Consider the following 27,936-nt stretch of genomic DNA (forward strand, 5'->3'; position numbering starts at 1 on the left):
TTGATTTTTATTCAAAAAAATGTCTTGAGATAATATCCTTAACTAGACAACCCTAGACATGTAATTTAAAAATATTGGCATACACAAGAACATATGACGATTATATATGAGAATTATTAAACTTAGAGAATTTTAAGAGGCACACACATTAATTAATTTCACTCTCTGCTTGAAAATGAAATCTTGAAAGCGATGCTTGCATTGGTTGAATCCAACTATAGTAGGGTTATCTTTCAAGTTAGTTGGAATCTTTTAGAGTTTATGTGCACACCTTGTGAAATCATTTGGAAATTATTAGAAGATGTCATTTTTAATGGAGTGGCTTCCTATGGAATACCTAGTTTTTGGAAAATCGTTTAAGAGCCACTTTAGAGGGCAAATGTCCATTTTTCAAAACCCTTGTACAACATAAGATGGGGATATACTACAATTTTAAGGTTCAAACATAATAATTTTTTTACTTTATTTTTTGAAGTATGCTTGTGAGGGTTTGGAATCTTTGTTGAAGATGCAAGTGTGTTGAGTTGATAGGTGATCCATTCAAGGGTGTAACCAAATTAGGTCCACGAACATAATTAATTACATATTTATTTGTTGAAGTATGCTTATGAGATTTTGGAATCTTTGTTGGAGATGCAAGTGGGTTGACTTCATAAGTGCTAGTCAAGAGTGTTTATCAAATAAGGTCAACAAATATAATATTCTTTTAGTTTTCATTTATTGAAGTGCATTTATGAGGTCTTTAGCCAAAAAAATTATCTTCATTGGTTTCATTAGTTCTATGAAACTCATATAAATATTGCAGCTAGGAAGAGCTTAAAAAAATCAATAGTTTTTTTATTAAATAGTTGTTCATCTCAATGAGGAATGTTATATAGCAACATGTTTAAAACATAACATTTTGAATAATGAATTAAGATTTTATCTTTTATTTATCCTTTATTTTTGGCTCGTTTAAAAACATCATAATTACATGTCTTCATGAAATACATGGGAGGGAAACCAGAAAAATAAAATGGTCCACCACTACATCATCCATAATAACCTTAACAATAAAATTATAATAACCCTAACAACAAAATTTGAAGTAGAAGTGCCATATGGAGATCATTAATGAACTTTTAAGTGAATCCATCCAATATATGCCCATCAAAACCTTTAATTTCCTTGTATAACGAAACTATAAAATTTTATATTAGTCATGAAGCAAGCTTGGTAGATTGAAGGGAGTTATGGAATGTTGTGGCTTTCACAATAAGATTCTAACCAATCCAACCTCTTCTTGAGCTTTTTCTATCAAATCGTTTGCAAATGTAGGTCACATATTTCACCATCCGAATATTTACCAAATCAATGTGAAAAAAAATGAGATGAGTTGCACAAGATTTTAGTGTTAAAATTGGTGATTAAATAGATTTGCTCTATATCCAAAAGGTTGATCACAAGGACCTATAAATACAAATAATTGGCAAAGAGTCATGTCTCTTGCATGAGATATGACTATAACTAAATACGATTAGATAAAGTTTATTTCTAAAACCCCCATAAAATTTATTTCATCACATAGTTCAACTAGATGATGGGAGCCTCCTATAAAAATAAGATTGTTAGCTTACCCATTTACAAGTGATGAACATTTGACACCAATATGTGGATACTTGACAATGGTGCCTCCAGACACATCTCAGGATTTCGTGAGCATCTCTCAGATCTGATTGAAAAGGACACCAATCTTCATGTAGTAATCGGTGATGATGCTCGATACTCGATAAAAGGTTCTGGCACTACCTCTTTAAAACTAGATTCTGGTATTTCCTTACAACTCTGTGATATTCTATTTGTACCTGGTATTAAAAGAAATCTTATTTCCATTTCTACTTTAGAAGATAAGGGTTTGCAAATAGCATTTTTTGAAGGGAAAGTACTCACTTGGTCTAAGAAATCTAACTTCAAATCTGCTCGTATTATTGGAAATAGATGTGATAGTTTATATAAGCTTGCAGCTAATCCAATTCAAGCTCTCATTCATGAGACCCCTGAATCATGCAAGCTATGGCATAGAAGATTGGGTCATCTTCACTTTCAAGCTCTTCCCACTCTCGGTAAAATGGTCAAAGGTATGCCTAATCTCAGTTTATCTCATGATGATGCTTGTAAAGGTTGTGCAATGGGTAAGAATGTAAAAAATCCCTTTCATAAAAGAGATAGTAGGGCTAAAGAAAGGTTAGAGCTTATTCATTCAGATTTATGTGGTCCTATGTTAGTAGCATCTCCTAGTGGTTTCCTATATTATGTTATCTTCATAGATGATTTCTCTAGGAAAACATGGATCTATTTTCTTAAAACTAAAGAGTCTGAAGAAGTCCTAAACAGATTTAAAGAATTCAAATCCTTAGTTGAAAATACCACAGGAAATCGAATTAAATGTTTGAGGTCTGACAATGTTTGAGGTCTGACGATGGAGGTGAATACACCTCCATTGTCAGAAAATACTACAATTCTTTAAACAGATTTAAAGAATTCAAATCCTTAGTTGAAAATACTACAGGAAATCAAATTAAATGTTTGATGTCTGACAATGGAGGTGAATACACCTCAGGTAGTTTCTATGACTTTTGTGTTAAAGCAGGAATTAAGAGGGAGTTTTGTGTTCCCTACAACCCTCAGCAAAATGGAGTTGCTGAAAGAAAGAACAGGACCATTGTCATGATACATGATCGGGACTTGCAACCTTTCCTATGGGCAGAAGCATCCAAAACCGCAATTTATATTCAGAATAGATGTCCTCATCAAGTCCTAAAGAATGTGACACCTGAAGAAGCCTTTTTAGGAATCAAACCAGACATCAGTCACCTAAGGATATTTGGAAGCCCTGTGTATGTTCATGTGCCTAAAGAAAAATGAACCAAGCTGGATCCATCTGGAAAGAAAGGCATCCTAGTAGGATACAGTGAATCTTCCAAAGCCTTCAGGATCTACATTTCAGGTCAAAGGTATGTTGAGGTAAGTAGAGATGTAACTTTTGAAGAAGATATTGCTTTCAAAAGATATAAAGGTTCATTAATCAACAATGATGATATGGTGATGGAAAAACAAGATTCAATTGTTGATGCTAACCCTGAGTTACAGGAGGAGTCTACTGATCTTCCAGATCAGGAAGTTCAGAATGACTCATCAGAACCCAGGCAATCTACCGATATACCTCAGGATATTGTGGTCTGCAAGAAGAGACCACTTTGGGTTAGAAATACAATTCAAGATGCTAAAGGGTTTGCTGCTCCCAGAGGAACCTTCAGAAATAGCAAGAGTGTCCAAAATCATGCCAACTACATTTCTGTGATGTGCAATATAATTGAGTCTGAACCCCACAATATCGGAGAAGCTATGTCCCATCATGCTTGGAAATTAGCCATGGATGAAGAGTATGGGTCTATCATCAAGAATGATGTCTGGGACATCGTACCCAAACCCAAAGGTAAGTTCGTCGTTTCCTCTAAGTGGTTGTTTAAAATTAAACATAATGTTGATGGTACTATTGAAAAATATAAAGCTAGGTTTGTAGCTCGTGGTTTTTCTCAAAAGGAAGGAATAGATTATGAAGAAACCTTTGCCCCTGTTGCTAGATATACCTCTATTAGGTCTATAATAGCTATTGTTGCAGCCAAAGGTTGGGAGCTACATCAAATGGACGTTAAGACAGCCTTCCTTAATGGTGTCATTGAGGAGGAAGTCTATATTGAGCAACCAGAAGGTTATGTAATCCATAAAAGAGATTCTCATGTTTGCAAGTTGAAGAAAGCTTTATATGGGCTCAAACAGGCTCCTCGCGCTTGGTATGAAAGAATTGATAAGTACTTACTAAGTTTAGGGTTTTCCAAGAATGATGTTGATGCTAACATTTACTTGAAAATTTATAATGATGAGATGCTTATTTTAGTTTTGTATGTAGATGACTTATTTCTCACGGGTGAAAATAAATTAATCATAAAATGTAAAAAGGAATTAACCTCAGAATTTGAAATGAAGGATTTAGGTCTAATGCATTACTTCCTAGGGTTAGAAGTATGGCAAAGAGCTAATGAATTCTTTCTAAGTCAAGGAAAATACACTATTGACATTTTGAAAAGATTTAGAATGATAGATTGTAAACCTATGCGTACTCCTATGGAATCTAACTTAAAGAAGTTAAGTGTTTCTGCAGCTAACTTGGATTTTGCAGATCCTTCTGAGTACAGGCAGTTGATTGGCTCCCTGATGTACCTAGTCAATACTAGGCCAGATATTTGTTATGCTATGAATGCTCTCAGTCAGTTCATGAGCTCACCTAAGCATGTTTACCTGGTTGCTGCCAAGCACATTCTAAGATACCTACGTGGCACGATTGGTTATGGGCTGAAGTATTCACTTAATACCCCAATCCTCCTGAAAGGCTACTCAGATTCAGATTGGGCAGGAAGCGTCAAGGACAAGAAAAGCACTTCAGGCATCTGCTTCAACTTGGGCTCCGTAGTGATCTCTTGGGCATGCAGAAAGCAATCTTCGGTAGCATTAAGCACTGCAGAAGCTGAGTACATTGTCGCATATGTTGCATCCAGAGAAGCAGTGTGGCTTTGTAAGCTCCTTGTTGGGTTATTTGGTCAAGTCGATGATCCTACCACCATTCATTGTGATAATCAAAGTTGTATAAAGATGTCAGTAAATCCTGTATTTCATGATCGGTCCAAACATGTGGAAACACACTATCATTACATTCGGGATATGGTGCAGAGAGGCGCCATTCATCTAAAGTACATTAGCACAGATGAACAGATTGTTGACATCTTCACCAAACCCTTATCCAGAGTGAAGTTCGAGTACTTCTGAGATAGACTTGGTGTCATGGAAAACAGAACCCTGATTGAGAGGGAGCTTCAATCTCAGTGACTATTGGTAGCACTTTGAATCATTCTTTGCTTGTGTGCAAAAATGAATTTCATCCAATCTATGCTTGTGTGCTAGATGGATAATTGTAATAATGTAAAGACCCACTGATGTATTACACTTTCTATGCTTGTGTGCTAGAACCATCCTATGCTTGTGTGCTAGGTGGAAGATGTAATTCTATGCTTGTGTGCTAGATCCATTCTATGCTTGTGTGCTAGATGGAACTTAAAAGGTTCAGATTATGTATTCTCCTCCTCCCTAGTTAAGAGGGAGTGTTGATTGTAACTAGGGGTATAGGGGTTCGGATTGCCTTAAGGCAACATCCTAAGGCAATCCGAACCCCCTTTTAGGACCGGGTCCTACCCTAAAATAACATGACCCCATCCTTATTCTCCATGCCACGCTAAATACACTCCAAAATAACATTAGCGCCAAAAATAATAAGGAGGCCGACCTACAAGGAGGCCAACTTAAAATGAATAAAGATGCATATAAGTAAATGACAATTTGCAAGTCATTTCAATCAATTTTTATCATATCGAAAGGCGATTTAGCTCTGCTGTGCGAACTTAAGGAAGAGTGCGAACTTATTTAGCTTGGTGCAAAATTGTCAAAGGGACATGGTAGATTTGATGCAAGTCATTGAAGCATACAAGGACAGATCTGATATGTGAAGATAAGATTCGAGCTAAGTATCGTACTTATATTTTAGAGGAGAATATATAATCTAACCTGTGGGTCTTTCATGATGGGTTTTTCCTCCTTGGAGGTTTTCACAGGGTATGCTTGTTTGTCTTCTTTTCTATTTCTGATTTATGTTGGCTTACTAAATATTGCAAATCTGATTACAATCTAGGGCACAATTTAATCCATGTTGGTTTCCTAAAATACTGCAAATCTGATTACAATCTAGAGCACAATTTAATCTATGTTGGTTTACTAAAATACTGCAAATCTGAATACAACCTAGGGCATAATCAATTAGATAAATTTGGTTAACATACTTAGGGTTTAAAATAACAAAAATTGGCACCGGCCCCATCCTCATGCCGATACAAACAATAATTTATTTTAATGTTTTTTATAATTTTTTATTTATTATGTTTTGCATTTTTTTAAAGTTACAATTAGTAAAATAATAAATATAATAGATTAATAATGAAATATATTTAAAACTTTTAATAATAATTTGTTTTAAAAAATTTATTTTTTTTAATAAAAATTATATTATATTTATATATATTTAAGTGATTTCAAGATATATATATCATATATAAATTTTAATAATAATTTTTAAAACTTTTTAAATACATATATATAAGTAAATAATAGTCTATATATATATGTGATTTTTTTTATATTGTTCTTACCAATTTTAATAGTATATTATAATATACATAATTTATTATATATATTAAAAAAAAAGTTGTATTTAATAAAAATTTGTATATTAAAAAAAATAAGTATGTTAAAATCATTTATGCTAAACTTAATATAGAAAATAAAAATTCATATGTTAAACTTATTTATTTATATATTAACATACATAGATTTAACTTAAGAAATAAAAATTTGTATGTTGAAATTAACTTAGTAAATAGTTAAAGTGATTTTAACATTGATAATATATAACTAAGTGATTTTGACATAGAATTTTTTTTAGCATGCATAAATTTAACATAGAAAATAAAAACTTGTATGTTAATATTACTTATGTTAAATTTAACTTAGGAAATAACTAAGTGATTTTAACATTAAAAAAAAATTAACATACATAACATAATATATAACTTAACATATTTCAATATGTATAACTTAGTTAAATAATATATAACTAAGCAATTTTAACATATATCAAAAAATTATAGTATTTAAAAATATATATATTATTAAAATTTATGTATAATATGTACAATTGAGCAAGTGGTGGAGAACTTATGCTCTTGAAATAGAGGTCATGAGTTCAAATCCCACAAAGGGGGTAGGGTATGTACACCTTAGCTTCGGCCCATTACCTATCAAAAAAAGAAAAAAATAATAATGTATAATATATATCTTAAAATCAATTAAATATAATATAATTTTAATAAATAAAAATAAAAAATTTTAATTCTCATTATTAATGTTTATGGACCAACACAGAATGGGGACAAAAGGAACATACTTGTATCATAGGAGGCGACTTCAATGCTATTATTAATCAATCTGAGAAACGAGGAAGCAAAGGCAAAACCTCTAGAGCTACTTTAGACTTTGTAGATTGGATCCATCGCAGTGGCTTGGTAGAGATTAGCATGGTTAAGGATGTCTTTACCTAGAATAACAGAAGGTTAGGTTTTAATAATATCACAGAAAAATTAGATAGATTCTTTTTATCAGGCAGTCTCATCAACTTTCCTTATACCTTAGAAGCCTCAATCTTACCCTTCTCGGGTTTGGATCATTTTTCGATTCAACTTAACATCCTTTTGGACTCAGGACCGAGAAGATGTCCTTTCAAATTCGAACAAATATGGTTGAAAGATGATAATAATCTTAGGCTTGTAGAGGAATGGTGGAAGGAGGCAGAGGTCTCCGGGTCTAGGATCTTTAAGGTAGTCAATAAGCTTAAGATAATTAAGCAGAAGCTCATAATATGGAATAGGGAACACTTTGGGAATATATTTGACAAGAAGTCACAAGTGGAAGCAGAGTTAGAAGAATTAAATGAAGTTGTTATGTTGAAAGGGATGGATGAAGCTCTATTTCTTAGAGAAAAGAAACTTCTTCTTGAACAAGAAAACATTCTTGCAAAAGAGGAGGTCTTTTGGAAACAAAAATCCAGGGAAATGTGGTTGGATGAGGGGGATAAGAACACTAAATTCTTTCACAATAGTGTCAAACTTAGGAGAGTCATTAATAGAATCTCTAAGATTAAGATCAGTAATGGCTCTGAGGTGGTAGATCCTAAGCTCATCTCCAAGGAGGCAATAGATTTTTTTTTCAAAATTTACAACATAGATTTGAGTCCTCGTCGTTCAGACCAAGACAAGTTTCTAAAATTTATACCCAAATTACTAAGTAAGGAACAAACCTATGGTCTTACTACAAAATTCTCTTTATCAGAAGTAGAAGTAGCTCTAATGCAGATGAATCCAAATAAATCCCTTGATCCGGATGGCTTTCTGACTGGATTTTTTTAGAAGTGTTGGTCCTTCATAGGGGAGGAGGTGACGGATGCTCTTGAAGGTATGAGGAATTCAGGTTATATTCTCAAAGAAATCAATAATACTTTCTTGGCCCTCATCCTGAAGAAGGAAAAGCCTAACTATTTTGATGAGTTCAGACCAATTGCACTATGTAACACCATCTATAAGCTTTTTACTAAGACCTTAGCTAATAAGCTTCAAAAACTCCTTCCTCTTTTGATTAGTGAGAAACAAACAGGTTTTGTTCCTAGAAGGTCTATTTATGATGGGGTTATTATAGCACAAGAAGCCATTCATTTTGTTCAGAAGAATGGAACCCCTAGCATACTTTTAAAACTAAACATTAGAAAGGCCTACGATAAGGTGGACTGAAGATTCCTGTGCAAATGCCTAGAAGCCTTTGGGTTCCCCTCTTCATGGATTAACTTGATATTTGAATGCATTTCGACACCTAAATTCTCGGTGTTAGTTAATGGTACTCCAGAGGGCTTTTTTAGCTCTTCCAAGGGTCTAAGACAAGGAGATCATTTATCCCCTTTCCTTTTCATCATCATGGCGGAATCACTGGGCAAGGCTATTTCTAGAGCCAGGGAAAGCAATCAGATTTCAAGAATAAGAATTACTAGCAACTTAAATCCTACTACGTGTGAGAGTTGAGAAATACAACACCACAGGAGCCAAAATGATCTCTGCAAGCTGAAATAAACTTGTTACAAGGAGAAGCAAGGAAGCAATAATGAAAAAACAAATACACAGAAGAATATTCAAAAAGATGAGAGCTCAATATTCACCAAAATGTGTAATGTGATAATTATACAAAAAAAAAGAATTAACCTCTAATAGGTCAAGAAACCCTAAAAGGGAAAACCTTAGGCTTGCACATAATAATTAATAAAAGAATTAATAATCATGCACCTAATGTTAGCTTAAGTGTAAAAGAGATAAAGGGGAACTTAATTAATTAAACAATATCATTTAATTAATCAAGTAAAGACCCGATTACTTTAACACTATGCACCAACAATTTGTAGATATTGTATGCTATATGGGCTTAGTGATATAGGAGAAGCCAGAGCTTATAAGAAGATCCTAGATTCTTACTCTAGGGCTTCAGGACAAGAAATTAACCCAACTAAATTTGAAGTCTTCCTTTTTAACACTAAGGAATGCTTACAAAAAGACATCTACAAATTTTTGAGCTTTAATATGGGTAGGCTCCCCTGCAAATGTCTTGGTTTGCCCTTAGATAAGGGTAATGGATCTTCAAAGTTGTGGGATTCAGTGATAGATAGGATTACGAAGAAGGTAGCAACCTGGAAAGGTAAGTGGCTATCCTCTGCAGGCAGAGCGACTATGGTTAAATCAGTTTTGGCATCAATGTCAATCTATCAGTTATCATGTATTAACCTCCCACAATCTAAAAAGGAAGAGTTGAGTAAACATCTAAGGTCTTTTTTTCTGGCAGGGTACTGGGGATAAGAGGAAGATCTCCCTCAATGCTTGGGATAAGATCTGTAGGCCAAGGTCAGAAGGTGGCATAGGGATTAAGAATATTAAGGACCAGAGTAGAGCGCTAGGGGCAAAATTAGTCTAGAGAATGTTTAGATCCCCCCACCTCATGTGGCTCAGATCTTATTCCACAAATATTTTAGTGGTAGGGACCATACTTGCCTCTTTAGGGAAATTTCTCCTCCGAAAGGATCTCACATTTGGAACTTTATGCTAGATTGCAAAAAAATAATCTTAGATAAATTATCTTGGAACTTGGGTAATGGTGAGGAAGCCCTTTTTTGGACGGATTCTTGCAGAGGATTCAAGGCACTACATAAGAGTACTAATCTAAAGACTACTAGAGCAGTGTTGGAATCCACATGGGGTGGGCATGTCAGGGACTACATAATGCCAATTGATAAGGATCTAGCTAAGGGTTGGGAGTGGAAAACTCTAGATCAAGTGGATATCCCAGAAATGGAGAATCAGAAGCTTCAAGACATCCTTAAGAATAGAAAGGTCTCCTTCAACTTGGGGTTAGACACTCTTGTTTGGGATGGATTGAAATCGAGAGAATACACCTCTAAAGATGGTTATAATCTCCTTCTTAGTTAGCAGCGCTCCTTAACACTTTTGTCCCCTCAGTCTTGTGTTGGGACAAGATGTGTTAGCCAAAGGAAAGGTTGTTCTCGTGGTTTGCCCTCCAAAATAAGATTCTTATTGCGGATAGATTCAGGAAAATAGGCTTTGAGGGTCCCAATAGATGCCCTTTATGCGAGAAGGCAGAAGAAAATAAGGATCATATCCTCCTTAATTGTAATTATGCCTCCCGATGTTGGTTATGGTTATATAACAAATTAGGATGGAGCTCAGTTTTCCCTAATTCCATTCTAGGTGTGTTTCAGGCATGGCCCATTCTTCATCAGTGTTCCCTCTTTGGAGGTCTATGGAAATTGGCCCCTTCTTTGGTAATTTGGGAACTTTGGAAGGAACGCAATAGGAGACTCTTTAAGGAAAAGAAAATGGATTGGCTCCAACTGGTGAATAAAATTGAGACCTTAGTAGTAGAAACTCTTAATAGTAGGACATCTAAATTTCCTAGTAAACATTCTGAGATGACATATTGGGATGAGAAAATGATTGGCAAATGGTCAGGTCTGAAGATTCCTCCCTTTATAGGAGTGAGCAACTCCAATAAAAAGGAGTTAAGAGAAGCTTGCAAATGGAAGGTTCCAAAAAAAGGTGGGCTAAGCTTAACTTCGATGGAGCATCTCATGGGAATCCGGGTCCTACAGGGATAGGACGTTGTTTGCATGATGATGTTGGTAGGGAATTAGCTAAGTTGGCCAAGCCTATAGGTATTGAATCCAATAACAAAGCAGAAATTTTAGCTTTAGTTGAAGGCCTCGTATTATTATCAATGGCCTAAGAAAAGGTTTTCTTCCTAATTGGAAGCTAAATGTGATTTTATCAAGGGCTCTAAGCCTTCTTAAGGTATTCAAGAAAACAACCTTCAATCATATCTATAGAGAAGGTAACTCTAGGGCAGATGAATTAGCCACTGCAGGGGCTGATGGGCGATTTCTAAGTTAAGATAGGGCCCTTCATATTGTCCTAAGAGGCTAATGTAAGGTTTAGATTTCTTAGGTTTTTTGTTCTCCAAGAGTCAGGATCTTGGTACCTCTCTGGGGATTCTTCCTATGAACCATGCTACCCCCTTTAGAATGAAGGTATATATATATATCCAAACTAAGCCTTAGGCTAGTCTTGGAAATCGATTTCCAAATAACGATGAGGTAATAATTACTTGAAATGACGGTGGGAGTATAATTAATGCATATATATAGACATACATATATATAAATATGTGTGTGTGTGTGTATGTGTGTGTGTGTGTGTGTGTATATTATGTACATTTATGTATCCAAACTAAGCCTTAGGCTAGTCTTGGAAATCGATTTCCACAGAACGATGAGGTAATAATTACTTGAAATGACGAAGGGAGTATAATTAATGAGTACATCAAGTGACTCTAGCTTAATTATGTAAGAGCCACCTCACTAGCAATCATGTGAATTGATGGTTCTTTGTGATCGGTACTTGGATTTTCTCTTTATATACCTTGGTATGTAGGATGTATTTTTCCGAGAAAGGTTTCAAGATTTTGTGTTGAGTACTCTATCAATGGAATCGAATATCAAACTAGTATCGGCTAGTGATAACAGGCTCATGGATTTTCGTGGTGAAATTAAGGCAGAAAGATGGTATAGGGTCCTCAAGGATGTTGACGACTTCACCCTCAAGGCAATTCAAGTAATCATGGGGGAAGAACACTTCAATCGAAAATTTTGCTATAGGGTTAATTGCGACATCCCTGCGGAATTCTCAGCCATCTTGCTGCGAGCAGGCATTTGCAAAAATGAGGTAATTCTCCTTGGAGTAATGCTTTTTAAGAAGGAATTTTTAGGCCTCTTTGAGATAGCTATTGGTAGTATAGATGAAAGGCTTATGATCCCCTTTCCAGAAGATTATGGCTAGAAGGAGGACTATATTATTAGGAGGTCAGTGTTAATGGTGAGGAATATAGCCAAATTCAATGAACGTATGCTTGCCATTCGTAGGAATGTGGATTTCTTGCTAAAATGGCTTCACATTAAGGAGGCCTCATATCCGAATTGGTGGATTGACTATCTTAAGGAAGAAGGGTACAAGACCCCTGCACCTGCTTATGATATTCTTGTGGATAAAATTCAAGTGCTCTCACCGGTAATTATCAAGGTCGCGGGGGTAAAAGGCATGAACATAAATGATATGGGGGCCTCTAGTAGTCGTGCAGAACCAAGTCGAACTGGGTAAAGTACCCCGCACTCGGCTGCAGAGGATGTCGTGGACTTATCAAACATGGAAGAGAATTAATGGAGGTTCTCTAATAAGGGATAAGGGTTAGGAATTAACCATTTTACATAAGATTGTCTTTTGAGGAACTTAATCTCTTTTTGCAGTAATAGACGCTCTTAGTATACTTTAAATAGACCCTTATATAATATGGGTTTGAATTTCTTTTACTCTTAAAGACTGTCAAGGATATATATTACTTTGTTCTATAAATATATGATAGTACTAACTGGTATGTTTCTGCAGGAGTTTAGCTATCTCCTGGTTTTTAAGTAAACAAATAGGAGGATTAAATTCCTTCCCGATCAGACAGAATTGACATATTATTAAGATTTATAGTAATATATATTGTTCTTGCTTCGATGATGTTTAGTTTGATTTAATTCAGAGGGTAGGACTTATATGTATTGCCTCTTTTGTTTGTGTGTGTGTGTGTGTGTGTTTAATTTGTTGAGTCGGTTCCAAAATTCAGAGACAAAAGCAGGCATTTATCAAGCAAGAAGCCCAAATCAGCAGAAGGGCTGGGAAATGTGTGATGTTTTCGTTTCGTTGCTAAGATCTCTGGTCAGGTTAATGATAGACCTTTAGTGCTACTCTTTACATTGACTAAAAAGCTTTGTAGATTCGATCTCTAGTGTTAGGCTTAAAATAGCATGGCAATTAATTATTTTTCTGCTATGAATCTGTCATTATTGGTATATGCTCTGTCCTTTGAGGATATGGAGGAGGACAGGGGCGGCTTTTTTCTGTTAATACACTAGATTTAACATCTTGATTTATGCAAGCATTGTAAAGGTTCGATGGCATATAGAAGAAAAACATGTCTCTGATACTAGTTCTGACATTACAATCATAATATCTTTTTACTCAGAAATATTTGGTTATTTCACCCCTCCTTTAGGTTGTTGTAGCCTTGATAATCTCTTATATTGATATTATAACAACAGTGGAGTATGGTCCCAAAATAAGAGATAAATCAAAGTACAATATCTTTCATACGCAAGGGATTTCAGATACTTAGTATGGAAGTATAAATATTATTAATTAATTACATTTTACTGATTAACAAGGCTTTCTAGAGCTACTGACAATGGTCTTAGTTGTGAGGTGTGGTAAGGTGCTCTCTTTTGAGTAACAGGGCTCTGGCATTGACATGGTTTACCTTAACAAAGAATTCTAAAGAGGTCTGATCTCCAATGGATAAAGGTTGATCCTAAGACAATTCCATGGTTTACTTTAGCAAAGAATTCTAAAGAGGTCTGATCTCCAATGGATAAAGGTTGATCCTAAGACAATTCCATTTGATCTTGGAAACATATGTAACCAAAAATGCATGTCTCCTCGAACGTAAGCATTAATATAGGTAAATTATGAATGGGATTTTTTGATCCATTATAAGATCTAGGCTAGATCGAAGGTTTTCTTCCCTCCATTCTTTCCTACCGGTGCCCACACATAATGGAAGTGTATCTCATTTTTAATAATAAAATTTCGACTATGACCTTTTACCGATCAAAAAAAAAAAAATTAATTTAAATATATAATAAAAATTTAAACATATAATTCATTATTAATTTATTATATTTATTATTTTACTAATTGTAATTTTTTTTTAAAAACATAAATATAAAATTATTAAATACATTAAAATAAATTATTATGGTAAAGTCCGAAGCCATAAGGAATATTAAGGCGTGGATGTGACGGATTGGTACATACATGTACCAGCATAGGGATGGGGGCAATGCACCCCTATAGCTAGTGCCGAAACATTCACACCTCTCCCTCCATACTAGGTTTTATTAACAGCAACGAATCTTCCACTAACCGTCTTGCTACGGAGTGCTTTCCTCCAAATGCCTTCAAATGCTCTTACCGCAAAAGATCTCTCAAAATCTCAAGCTCCAATTAACGTGAATGATGAAAAAAGAAGTCCTTCAAAAACCCGACTTAATTCTTGGCTCAAAGTTTACTATGAAATGCATGATCGTCTATTTTGGTGTTTTTTTATTTGATGGCACTCTAGCACTCATAGGGGAAGAGCAGGAGCAGGAGCAGGAGCAGGAGCAGGAGCACCAGTCTTGTGCATCGTGTCACTTTTTCGTTTTTTGGTCTATTTAGTCCATTTGTGCACTACTACTGGGACATTTGTCCACAAGTCCTGGCAATTTTGAATGGACAGTTATTGGAACATCTTTAAGTAAGTATTAGGCAACACTTTGAAATGTGTACTTTTGGTCCTTGTGCGGATAACTGAATCCACAGTGTGCATCGTTACTACCCAAAGCCAAAACAATAACTATAAGCAGTTAAGTCGCATATGCAGACAACAAAAAAACAATTGAATCCACTGTAATGTTAGATGTAACCAAATGTCCACAAGTCGTGGCAATTTTGAATGGGCAGTTATTGGAACATCTTTAAGTGAGTATTAGGCAACACTTTGAAATGTGTACTTTTGGTCCTTGTGCGGATAACTGATTCCACAGTGTGCATCATTACTACCCAAAGCCAAAACAATAACTATAAGCAGTTAAGTTGCATATGCAGACAACAAAAAAACAATTGAATCCACTGTAATGTTAGATATAACCACTACTGATACGCTTCCCTGTATCCCCAATCTACCCTTTCCCTTTAATCCCCCTTTTTCAATCTGTCATTTTGCACGACTGTTTTGACAAGACTGGCATTTGCCAAATAGTGTCATTTACTTCTGCTGTTTTGACCAAATGACTTCACTTTGATCCTCCACTTACGGCCGGCACAACCACAAACAGGAGAATTTTTGCATCTTGTCTTTTGCCAAAGTCTGATTAGTCCAAATTCGACCGTACAATCTACCTCGAAACGAAAACCCAATTTTCATCTATTTCAAATAAAAAAGATTTTTTTGTAACTTTTTGATACAACTAGAGGAGATTTTTACACATTCATATGCCTTTGTTTTTTGGGTTAAGATCCTTTATTTTCCTCGGTTATTGATTTGTTTGTATCTGCATTTTAACAGTATTAAAGAAATTTAACAGCATTTAAACAGGCACTCCATAAACATAATTAGTGATAAGGGTAGACAGGAACGATTTGGCAAAGAGTTCAACCATTTGGAAATTAAGAAAGCATTGTTCTCAATTGCTCCATCTGATTCAAACATCGATGACAATTTCTCGAGGAATCTTCAATGGTTTGTAAAAGCCTAGAGACTCGCTTCAAGGGTCCAATTTACTTTTCTATTCAAATTATACTGGTTCAAGAATCTTACATCTTACATTGATTTTTGCTGTAGCACCAATAAGATGACATAAATATAAAACAAAGCTTAAAAAACAAACCTATAGAAGTATGCAATCATGACCCCATCATCTTTCTATCACACCATGTTATAAAAGTCATATTAGTCACTGTGATAACCAAAGAAGTCATATTAGTCGCTATGATAACCAAAGGTGTGTTTTGTATAATAACCAACTCAATGGTTTTTAGCATTAACATTTTCTATACAGCAACATTAGAAAGATTAGCCTAGTCCTAAACAAGAGATACTTCAGGCATATTATTGTTATACATAAATTCTTTTTATCCCTTGATGCATATCATTTTTAGAACTTGTCTTTTTGCACTTGCCATTTACAGAAGTTTTCAACCTAAAATATCATACGGCATACCCATTACCTATGTAGAAATTTTCAACCTAAAATAGCATACAGCATACCCATTATCACACTCGTACATAAATTAATTATTACTCTTGTGAATTTTAGTATGAACATATTTACAGCAATGCTTGAAAGACTAGCCTAGTCCTCACAAATTAATAGATTCCTCTTTATTATCATTACAATATAAATTGTTTTTCATCCCTTGATGCATCATTATCATTTGATCTCTGAACCAACTTGTCTATTGCACCTTCTTGCTATGGAAAAGGTAAAATTTTCAAGCAAAACTAGTATTATTCATGTAAAACTCCGTACGAATGTAGTGCAACACAGATATTGAATAGCAATTTTGACTGTTTTAGAAGTGAGCTCGAGAGTAAACGAAAAATGTACATACTCCCATTTGACATCATGGTGCTGCCTCTTCCTACACTCCAAAATATATTTAATGCCCAGTTACAATGTCAACAATTTCAGATGCCTAATCATATTCATTCAGTGTCTTTCCAAGCAAAACTCATATTAAACACAACACTTAAACCAGAATGCACCTTCCAGTTCCTTTTGTAGACCTTTAACACTCGTAACTTTCAAACTCTTCATGAGATGCAGTTAAAAAACCATTAAAAAAATCATTTTTTTCTTGAACCTCCCATCTGTAACCTCCCACAATGCATAAATGGCAAGTAATGCTAGAAAAAACCAACACTGAATTTACCTTTCAATTAATAAGGATACAATTATAGGAGTCTATAGCTTTATGTTACTCGATATGGACTCAAAATAACGAAGACAAACAAACATCAAACAGTGAAACGAAACATTCAAAAATATAAATGGCAAGTAATGCTAGAAAAAACCAACACTGATTTTACCTCTCAATTAATAAGGATACAATTATAGAAGTCTCGCTTAATGTTAGTCGCTACGGACTCAAAATAACAAAGATAACCAAACATCTCTAGTGGAACGAAACATTCAAAAGTACGTTAATGAATGTAAAACAATCACGTTCATCGTATCAGGTTGCTTATCAGTTTTGTATCGATAAAGTTAAAATCGTATCTTCACTAGTGCCTGCCTTTGCTTGTCAGTTTTGTATTGAAAATGTTATAACCTGTCTCTTCACTATTGTCAGCCTACATCAGATTAAAATCGTATCTTCACTAGTGCCTGCCTTTGCTTGTCAGTTTTGTATTGAAAATGTTATAACCTGTCTCTTCACTATTGTCAGCCTACATCAGATTAATTGAACTATATGCAAACTCCAAAAAAAGTTGCCTAACGGCTGAGGTTTGAAAGCATATCTTAGGGGGCTTACTGCCATTGGCACAGGTTCAAGTCATAGACCTACTTCCCAAAAATGCCATCCCCTCCCTAGTAACCATAACAAAAAACCTATAGCGATTCTTCAAATTGATATAAAACTGATTCTATTACAGTATTAAAATAACCATGCCATTAGTGTAGATAACAAGAATACAAATGTGCATTAGAATTGACTTCTTTTCCCAAAGACGAGTGTAATTGAGAATTGTAAAGAGATTCTAGTAAAACACAATTTTTTTCCCTTCAATAACATTCACTCTGAAATTACACCATCCAAACAAATTTACAAATGATCTACTTATAGTAATTTATTCTTTATAGAAGGTTGGTAAGATGCCGTGTTTGGATGTGCATAAGTTTGTATTACAAACAACAAAACACCACCAAGCAAAATCTTAAGTATCTCGCATGTACTCATTTATTATTACGCTTGCTGCATTCTAAACATTCTCATGCTACGTACATTAAATGTTTTTCTCTCAAGCAAACTACTGCCAAGGTGTCGATTATGCAGTCAATTCCTTGTAATCAACCTTGAAGACCGATGACCCCTGCCAAAGAAAAGAAAATGATCCAAGTGCCTAAGTTCATAAGTAGAAGAGAAATACCTAATCAATTAATGTTTTTCTTAGAATCTAAATAGAACAAAACACTCACCACAAGCAAGTCTTCCACCAGCATTTCCTGTGGTCTTACTGAGTTCATGGCCACCTGAAGAAAAATAACACAAACAGTTAAATAGATCGCTACACGTTGTAGAGTACTCTATGTTAGATAATAGTTGGTCACCAGTAAACATAAGATATGCGTACAGGGGTGGTTCCCATCCCCGTACCTGAGGTTCCAACAATTAATTATAGTTACATCTCCACACAGACAAGTCAATAACAACCAAAAGCAAATCACTGCATCCAAACTGAATGAAAAATGCCGAGTACTTATTCCCAGAAAATTTTGTGTTCTAAGATATTGAGATGTTCAAATTTAACTTAATATTAAAAGCCTATGGATCAGCACCGTTTTTATTGATGAACCTAGTGACTTGAGTCATCAAAAAGAGTTGTTGCATTTAATTCTCAAAGAACAAATGCTAAGATATTGACTTTAGAAGTTAAAACATTAATTCTTTAGCTGACCCTACATTAGATGAAACTAACCTTTGCCAAGATCATCGGGATCCGCATGGACAACCACAGCTCGTCCTATAATTGAATGTGGTCCAGAAAGAGGAATCTGCAAAACATATCACCAATGTAAATACATTCAAAGATCCTGAGACTGCAGGAAACAGCAAGGTGGAGCCAAAAAAACATATGCAAAAAGTGCATGCAAGAGAGATCATCGTACATGGCTGTCAGAGACTGAAAGTTCAGCAGTTCCTGAATAAAAAGAACAAATAAACAACAAATGAGCACATGATCCTCATATCATATTCTGAATAATCATTCACGTGGTGCTGAAAATCTAAAATATGAAACTTATTTCATTCTGTTTGTCCTAGCATAGCTACTATAACTAATCTGAAGAATTCAAAAACTTCTGCTTGTTACAATAATCAATTAACCAAGAGTAAACATACCATCATCCCGAACAATTACATTGCCTAGATCTCCAGCATGCCTGCTCTCATCCTCTGGTGCACCATGCTCTTTGCCATGAGGGTTAAAATGCGCTCCTGTCACTCAAAGTCAAGGTTCATGAAAATGTTGAACAATCAACTCCTACATGCCATGCATTGATACCACAAAGACTTTGCTAGAGACAACCTGAAAAGACAGGAAATATACCATACCAGTTGACAGACAACCATTTGTTGTATCACCCAATGCATGAACGTGGAAACCATGAAGACCAGGTTGCAGACCACTGAGCTTAGCAGTTACAGTTGTTGGCCCTGTATAAAATTATTAACCAAACTTCAGAAACAGTTCTGCATGATGTTACTTGCCGACCAAGATAACAACACCACTCAAGAGAACTGAAGCAGAAAACACATATCAAATTTGCATATTATTTTATGGAACACACGCAAGGCTTGATTAATTTGAATTGGATGTTTTCCCTACAGATAATTATTTACAAACAAATGTCAAATTTAAAATATTATCGTCTGAGTTGTTGGAAAAACGTGTGTAAATGAATTGCTACATTTTCCAGATTCAAGATGCAAAACAAGGAATCCTCCGGATGACTTTCTCGTATTTTCTCATTTATCATATTTCATCAAATCTAGAAAATTTGAATTTACCATTGAAATGCCTCTCTACTTCCACTAGGTCACAATAATCAGTATCTGTCAAGTCAAAACTCAATATGCAGTGCACTTCTTTTGAATAATCAAAAAGTATAAGATATACAGTGATATTTCTTTTAAACAATTTGATGTTGCCTCTGATCTCTAATCCATAGGAAACTAAAAGTACCCTATTATAAATATGTTTGTTTTTCTTCCTCAAAACCCCACAGTAAGTACCACTTTCCATTATTATTGTACACTAACAGTAACATTTACAATTAAACTAAAGCCCTGCCTTACATACACAAACAATGATGAGAATTACGCAAATGAGGCTTATTTTCACTTAATTCATATTTCATCATCAAAATTGTAAGTAAAGCTAGCTTCTGCTTGTCCCGAAGGAGGAGAAAAATATTTTCAAACCTTAAATAGATGGTAACAATAAATATTAAACCACCACAAAAAAATGGCATTTCTGGCCAATCTTTTCACCATTCACGGTTTAAACAAAAAAATTTATATAATTCTTTTGTGAACAGATATTGCATATGTTCTCTTCAATATCTCCTAAATAAAATTAATTCAAATTTAGATATTACACAGTAAACTGCATTCAAATCATACTTTCGAAACTGAAAATGTTACCTCTGAAAATGGTCATATTCATAAAAACCACAGTTTGCAGAATGTTAAATATGTAACTCACTTTAGAAACACCTTTTCATTCAAAGAGCCGATAGACTACAAGACTTAAAAACGATAACTCATCATGACAATGAATGATGCACACAAACAAACATGAAGCATTATGGTTCTGATAATAGAAATATTCTTGCGTATGTTCTGATAATAGAAATATTCTTGTGTACTATAGAGTTGTAGCTCTGATATTGTAGTACTTAGTGCCTTGCCCCTTGAAATGTGCTCCATGCGTCTTCATAAATCAAGCCCAACAAATTCAACTTTGCCACCTCCCCATTTGTCAATAACTAAACATTATCTTTGACAGTTGTTTGTCATATCATCCTCCAAAAATCATTTCAAAGGGTTTTAAATTCAACTTTTGCACCTACCCATTTATCAATAACCAAACATTATCTTTGATAGTTGTTTGTCATATCATCCTCCAAAAACCATTTCAAAGGGTTTTGATGACTAAACTAGATCTCTTGTCCTTTATCTCTCTAATTTGTCCCATTGTCAAGATCAAGGAAAGAAATCTAATGCAATTCACCTAATCACACAAACAAAACTCTCCATCATGTACAAGGCTCATTCCTACAACACAGTTAACATATACATGCACTATACATCTATCTAACTTTAAGAATCAAAATTTAATATAACTTACCTCTCTCAATAGCTATATTTGATTTCACACATCTTTGCCAAGATTTCCAAATTCTAAGAGCCAAAATTCAAAATAATATTCCCCTCAAAATAGTTAGATTTCTCTCAAGAGTTGAGAAATTAAGAATTTGTGGAAACAAAGACATGGATGGTTAGCCACATATTTTAGTTGAATGTTTGTTTTATGATTTTTCCCCTTAATTTAAGCCATAGTTTAAAAACTCGTGGACTCGCCACGGACTCGCGAGCCCAGTGGCACCACGAGTCAACTCGCCATGGACTAGCGAGGTGAGTCCTGGCGAGTCTTTTTGAAAAACTCGCCAGTCTTTCTAATTGACTTGCACGAGTCTTTTGCTTGGACTCGCGAGTCTTTTGACTAGACTCGTGCAACCCAGAAAACACGTCAAAAAATTATCTAAATCTTTTTTTTTGAGGTCAGTCTCATTCTCTTCATTAGAATATATACATGAAATATAACATTTAAGTATAAGAAAGGAAAAAGACATTTGAAATGTTCCTTTCTTATACTTTAAGTTATATTTCATGTATATATTGACAGGATGTTTGAGAGTGGTTTCAGATCTCTAGGAATTATAATGCAAATCCTAGGTTTTAGAAGATCTTTTATATTTTCAGACAATCAAATTTCAGTAATCAGATAGACTCCTATTAGCATTCTCTTGCCCTCTCTATCTCACTCACTTTATCTGGCCCTGAATTTTAGACCTATCTATCTCCCTATCACTCTTCCTCTATCCCCTCTCTCTACCACTCTCTCCTCTCTCCCCCAAGATCTAGACCTATCATCATATGTAATTTTGTAAACATTTATAAACTTATGCTGCTATTATACATTTTAAAGTTTGAAACTATGAGTATGAATGATGAAATTTCAAATATTGAGCATTTGGAGATCATATGACGTGTAATGTTTCGATTATGGCTCTTTTGTTCTCTAAATGAATTTAATTTCTTTATGTTTTTTTTTGTAAAAATATGATTTTTTTTTGGCCAAGTCCTTGCCGAGTCTTTCACAAGTCCTTCGCGAGTCTTTCACGAGTCCGAGTTCGAATCCAAGTCCAATTTTTTGGTTTCTCGAGTCCGTAACGAGTCCGAGTTTTAAAACTTTGATTTAAGCAATTTGTTAGAACATTACATCACCCAATTTATTGGATGCTACGACATTCTTGAAGTACAAAAAAGTGTTGATCTCCTCCAAATAGCTACCTTGTGCTAAAATAGTAAAATACTAAAGATGTGTATTTAGACTATACCCACCATATCAAGACAATCAAGCTTACCTTTAAGACACCAAAGAAACTAGTCGTTCATAGGGTTTTCACCTCCTACATAGCAAGATGATTGTGTATACTATGAAATGTTAGATTCCTATTGGGGTTCGTAGCAAATGTGTTCATTGATAAGTCTAATCTAAGTCACCAGGTTCAAATTCGAATTCGAAGTTCGACGACTTTGAAATTCGAATGACGTTCGATGAGGGAAAAAATCGAATTAAGTTCGCCATATGTATAAATATGCCAGATATATTCTATAGAACAACCAATCTTTCATATGGGGGATGGTTCCATATGAATTGCTAATAAGGTTTATTGTAAGTAACATCTTTTATCTCATCTTATGAGAATAACAGAATCACCAAATACTGGAATACCTCATTGATTGGGTAATCAATTATCATCTTCAGCATTTTTTTTCTCATCCTAATTGAGGGTTCTAACAGACATAAATATCCTGAAGAAAGAACGGGTTAATGGGTTTTAACCAAAAAAAAGAAGATGTGTTTAAAAAATATTAACAGAAGAAGGCCAAAATTTTATTTAAAAAAAAAAATATATATATATATATATATATATATATATATTTATTTATTTATTTTTTTGGAGTTAGGCGAATTTCAACGATTTTTTTTTTTTTTTTTAAGTTCGGCGAATTTCGAACTTCAAGGATAAAATTCGGCCGAACCTGGTGACTTAGAGTCTAATCATAGAGCTTGCTACTCCAATCTTGCAACTTCTGATTTTCTCATGGCTTATATACATTGTTATATTTTATTTTGATTGTCATTTGACGCTAAAAACTCTTACTATAATTATGTTCATGATTTATCAAAGCTTTGTATCCAATTCCATTGATCAATGTTCAATGTCAAGTCTATTATGTTTTATTTTCTCAAAGCAATTTGTTCCAATTGTTTATTTGCTTACTACTGCAAATGAAATTATCCTGGATTTTCTATTTTAAAATTTCAATGTAACCCTTTAGAATGGTTCATGATGCTTAGCCACTCAAAATGAAAAATTACAGTGTGTGTATTTCTTAATCTTCTAATATATATATTTTTCAATTCATTGCCCAGTCCCCTGCTATTCTCGAATATGGCAAATTTCTTTGGTTGTCCCAAACATTTAGAGAAATACAGAATGATGACTCTTGCCGTGCACACAAATGATTCCAAAAAACTGTAAGTGTTTTGCACCATATAATCTTTAACACTAAATACATCTGATTATCACCAAATAACTAAAGCGACTAATATGCTTTAATCATCATATATCCAAACCCCATATGTTCTCAACCATAACCACAAGTTGCCTAGCATAAATAACTCAACTTCCTTTTTCTTCCACCTAGGAGGGTAAAATTGAAAATATGCAGATAGTCAAAATCAATTATTGGAATGTTATTACAGGCACCCACTCATCCAAGTGGAATCCTACAACTATTATTGTATGCTTTCTACGATCGAAAAACTCTTTCCCTCTACTGTGGATGTATATAATCTTTTTTAATAAAATCCTTCTTATGCGAATCAGAAGTTATAGTCTCTTGATGGTATTTGACATTTTTGTACTCTTTAGTATTAATACTATTTAATTTAGGAATTCCTTTATTGAGAGGGTATAGTTTTCTTCACATGGAAAATAGTGTGTTTCGAATTATGCTAATACAGTACTTTTGAAGTGGAGAAATCCACGTTGGGAAATAAAAACTGCACTAAATAATATGTACATAGCATCCAAGGAAGATTAGGGTTTAATTGATCTGGACCCTAAAAGATTAGGATAATGTAATTTGCATGAATAAGATCATTACAAATTTACAAGCTTTCAATTCATAAGATTTTTTATGCAAAACAAACCAAGAGACTTTTAACAAATCGTCTCAGTTTGCAGCTTCATCCACAAACTCGGATAAGAAGAACAAAAATAACTTTATTCCAAATCACGATGTGATCAATTTTTGGAAACATGAACTCCATATATTCCATTCTACAATCAAAACTCACAAATTGTTTTTACACATCCAATGAACAAATCCCAAAACTACTGTTATGATCAAGAGTTAAAAACCCAAACTGCAACTAATTGCCCACAACTTATTTGGATTTCAATTAATTATCCTGTACACCTACGCTGCACCATACATACCATTCGATCCCTCTTCACTTTCATTAAATTTTGCAACTTCTTATTACCTTTATTTAACTCACATTCTCTTGCACAAGTCTTCTTCAATTTGCTTCTCCATTGTTAACCAATTTTCCAATTTCATTGTGTCTTTAAGCAGCCTCATTCCTTATCATTTTCATGCACTTCCTAGTGTTTTCCTCTACTGCCAGACGGGCCCTTTAATTCAATGCACCATTCTCTGTTTTTGCTATGGTCTTTCAGTTCTCTGCGCAAGCCAAACTTCCGTCTGCTTAGTGCCTTACGTGGGTTTTCTTCTTTTCCACACATTCACTCTATCCTCCTCTTTGTTTCTTGCACACTTCCCCTTCTCTGTTCTTGTCCCTGTGTAATTTTGCACTTGAAAAGTCTTTTTCCCTTTGATTCTAGTCGATGCTTCTACCTTTCTGCTTCTACCTTTCTCTTCCTCTTGCGCTGCCCTGTTATTGCCAAAGTGTTTGTTATAATCTACAATATTAAGTTTTAACTATTGGTCTTCTTGCGCCCCTCCATCTTCTCTGTTTGCTGCGTTTTAAAGACTCTTTTCTTTTCTTCTCAATGTGAACTTTCTCTTTCATATACTTTGGCGTTCTGTGGACCACTAAAAAACACCTTGAAGAAGGGCTCCAAAATCTCTAGCTACCATCCCCAAATCCCCCAGCCAGAACCATTCCCAAGCCACAAAGAATATTAAAAAATACAAAGTATACAACAGGCATCCAACAACTACAATTCAAATTTGGTAGCGATACATTGATAAATCATCTCAAGGACGGATGGTATTGGATTTGATGGTCAGGCAAAAGCCATTACAGCAAACAAAAATCTTACTCACAACAAATTACTCCAATTGAAAAAGAATTGTCTTCAAAATAAGTCATGTATCCTTTGCACTATTAAAGGGTCAAACTATTACATCTTAAGACTTAGATATCTCAAATCTACGGTCTAGAACTTCCAACATTAATTTAAAACAGGGCTAAATTAAGGGGCAGCAATTAGTTGGGCTTTAAAATTGCAACATACAGTTGCTCAATCAACCGCGGAAGCTGAATACATAGCTCTTTCTGAGGGAGCAAAAGAGATGGTATGGTTGCAACTCTTGTTCAGCGAGTTGGGTTTGAAGCAATCAGATTTTGCTCTGTTTGTGATAACAGCAATGCCATTTTTATGACTAAACATCAGACATCTCAGCCGCGGTCAAAACATGTTGATATTCGCAGTCATTATGTTCGCCATATGATCGAAGAAGGCAAGTAATTTTGAAGCCCAACTAATCACTGCCCCTTAATCTAGCTCTATTAATCATAAAACAGGAATCTACTAGCAAAAGATATCGAAGGTATGTACATACCCATCAAGTCTCAATCGTCACCTTTTTAGTCAGTTTCAGGACTAAAAGACACGGTGTTACTGTACACCTTACAACTCCTAAATGCAATCCAATTATTTGATATTTTAAAATATTATAAAGAAAAGGACTTACAACTCCTAAATGCAATCCAATTATTTGATATTTTAAAATATTATAAAGAAAAAGACCACATATAAATAGCGAGATCTTTTTGATACATAACAAACTCCAACCAGCAGAACCCAAAACATATCATCCTATCTAAATCTCATACCTCACTTTCCTAAGAAAACACTACAAGCTGCTTAAATTTTCCAAAGATACTTATTTAGAAACGCAAAACAGATGAAACTCACCAGTCCCCTCCTGAGCGAAATTCACGACCCCGGTAACACCCTCTTTGCCGGTCAGAACAGCAACAGCCTTGAGTGAGCCCATGGCTTGAAATTTGTGATCTGCGAAAACAAATCCTTATCACACAGAGGATCTCTAAGCGCTTTGGCGAAAAAAAACAATCAATATAGACCTATTCGATACTTAAAATTTGTAAATATCTTGTTGACCATTTGTTAAAATATTTAAAGAAACGTTACGTCTTTCTTACTAACCAGTCTAAGAAAACAAATAAAAACCCAAAAAGACTTACGAAGGCCATTTATGAGCAACGAAAGCGGATATTGAATTTTCTCAATATAGGCAAAAGCACTTAAAAGTGAGTTATCTAAATGCGTAAGACTCCCCCCTATAAGAACGATCAAAAAACATCCCCGACTAAATGAGCGAGAAACCCAAATTTGTCGTAGACTTCGATAATCACAATGCCTGCCTACGCGTCTACTAGCGAACTTCCAAGAAATTTCATGATATTTAACCAACTGAAATCACTAATAAGTAATAAACCCAAACAAAATCCACCGAAATTAACTAAAAAACCCAATTGCCAAAGAGGCAAAGAGGTCTCATTTGAATCCAAAAACGAAAAAACTGCCAAATGTGCCCAAAATTAGACGAATTCCCAATCAGAACTCACTGATCAGAGAATACATTTTTGGGTTTTTCCTTATTTTGCTACTATGAATCATCTTTATTCAGTGTCTCGTAAAAGGTACATACACTCTACACATAATTATATTTTCCCAATTCTTATAATTGCTTCTAGTGCCAATTTTCTAGAGGGCCAAAACAAAACATAGAAAAACAATCCATCTTCATAGAAATGCAAATTTTGATCAGAAAATCAAATCAAAAGCAAACCCAGTTTAAATCCTAGTAGCCCACTTCAAAAAAAATTAAGTCAAAGGCAACATAAATCTGAAATCCCCTACCACAACAAAACCCTCATCCAAAAACTCAAAACGATCTAAATAATTAGTTCTTAGGAATCAATATAGAGATCGATTAAACTTGGAACTAGTTACTACACTAGTGAAACAAAAATGGGTCAACCGCCATTACACTAGTTACTACTCTAGTGAAACAAAGGAACCGACTGTGGATCTAAAACCTTAAGCTCGGAACTTACCCCAGGAAACCCCCTGCGCTTCGATTGATCAAAAACAGAGCAAACCCACTTGTGTCGATCGCTACTGAAGAGCAATCAATATCTAGACATATATGGTGATACAAACGCTGATCAAACCCCTTCCTAAATCTTTATGAGCCACCTAACCTCCAAAATACCGCTTTTTGAAAACAGGTTGGTTAAGAAAACCGCTATTTTGAATCATTTGTTTTGTTTTAGAATGTCAAATAAAATGAGAGGTTACCCAAAAATCCCTTTTTAACGTTTAGTGTCCTCTAAACTCGTGGTTCACCTAACCCTAGAGAGAGAATGTGATTGCTGGTCAAATGTCCTCTCACGTGGGATGACACTTGTTGATAGTCCATCACTATCTATTAGTGTGCACTTTGATGAATGTCCCTTGACACATTATCACTTGTTTTAAATATTTGTTGATAATACTAGCAATTGCACTTTGGAACAAGAGACGCAAAGCGTAAGGCCCTGCCTTTAGTAGGTAGACATATAGTGATAGAGAGA

The 27,936-nt window shown here is 34.6% G+C and overlaps 1 protein-coding gene across 1 annotated transcript; it reads right to left on the reverse strand.

Annotated features, from left to right (window-relative positions):
• Positions 1-17,707: 17,707 nt before the first annotated feature.
• On the reverse strand, positions 17,708-27,641 carry LOC131077081 (superoxide dismutase [Cu-Zn]). The gene is made up of 8 exons (XM_058014498.2): positions 27,418-27,641; positions 26,252-26,350; positions 19,278-19,379; positions 19,065-19,160; positions 18,833-18,864; positions 18,643-18,718; positions 18,143-18,196; positions 17,708-18,036 (listed from the first exon to the last, which is right to left on the reverse strand). Exons 2-8 carry the CDS (start codon positions 26,331-26,333, stop codon positions 18,014-18,016), a joined length of 465 nt encoding a protein of 154 aa, XP_057870481.1. The 5' UTR covers positions 26,334-26,350; positions 27,418-27,641; the 3' UTR covers positions 17,708-18,013.
• Between the last annotated feature and the right edge of the window lie 295 nt (positions 27,642-27,936).

The sequence above is a fragment of the Cryptomeria japonica genome, chromosome 9 (assembly GCF_030272615.1).
Source record: "Cryptomeria japonica chromosome 9, Sugi_1.0, whole genome shotgun sequence".
Taxonomy (NCBI): domain Eukaryota; kingdom Viridiplantae; phylum Streptophyta; class Pinopsida; order Cupressales; family Cupressaceae; genus Cryptomeria; species Cryptomeria japonica.

Coding starts and splice junctions, on each gene's coding strand:
- LOC131077081 (XM_058014498.2), bottom strand. CDS start 26,333: ATGGGCTCACTCAAGGCTGTTGCTGTTCTGACCGGCAAAGAGGGTGTT. Junction 18,865..19,064: donor TGTAATTGTTCGGGATGATG/GTATGTTTACTC, acceptor CTTTTTATTCAG/GAACTGCTGAACTTTCAGTC. Junction 18,197..18,642: donor TCCCGATGATCTTGGCAAAG/GTTAGTTTCATC, acceptor ATTTTTCTTCAG/GTGGCCATGAACTCAGTAAG.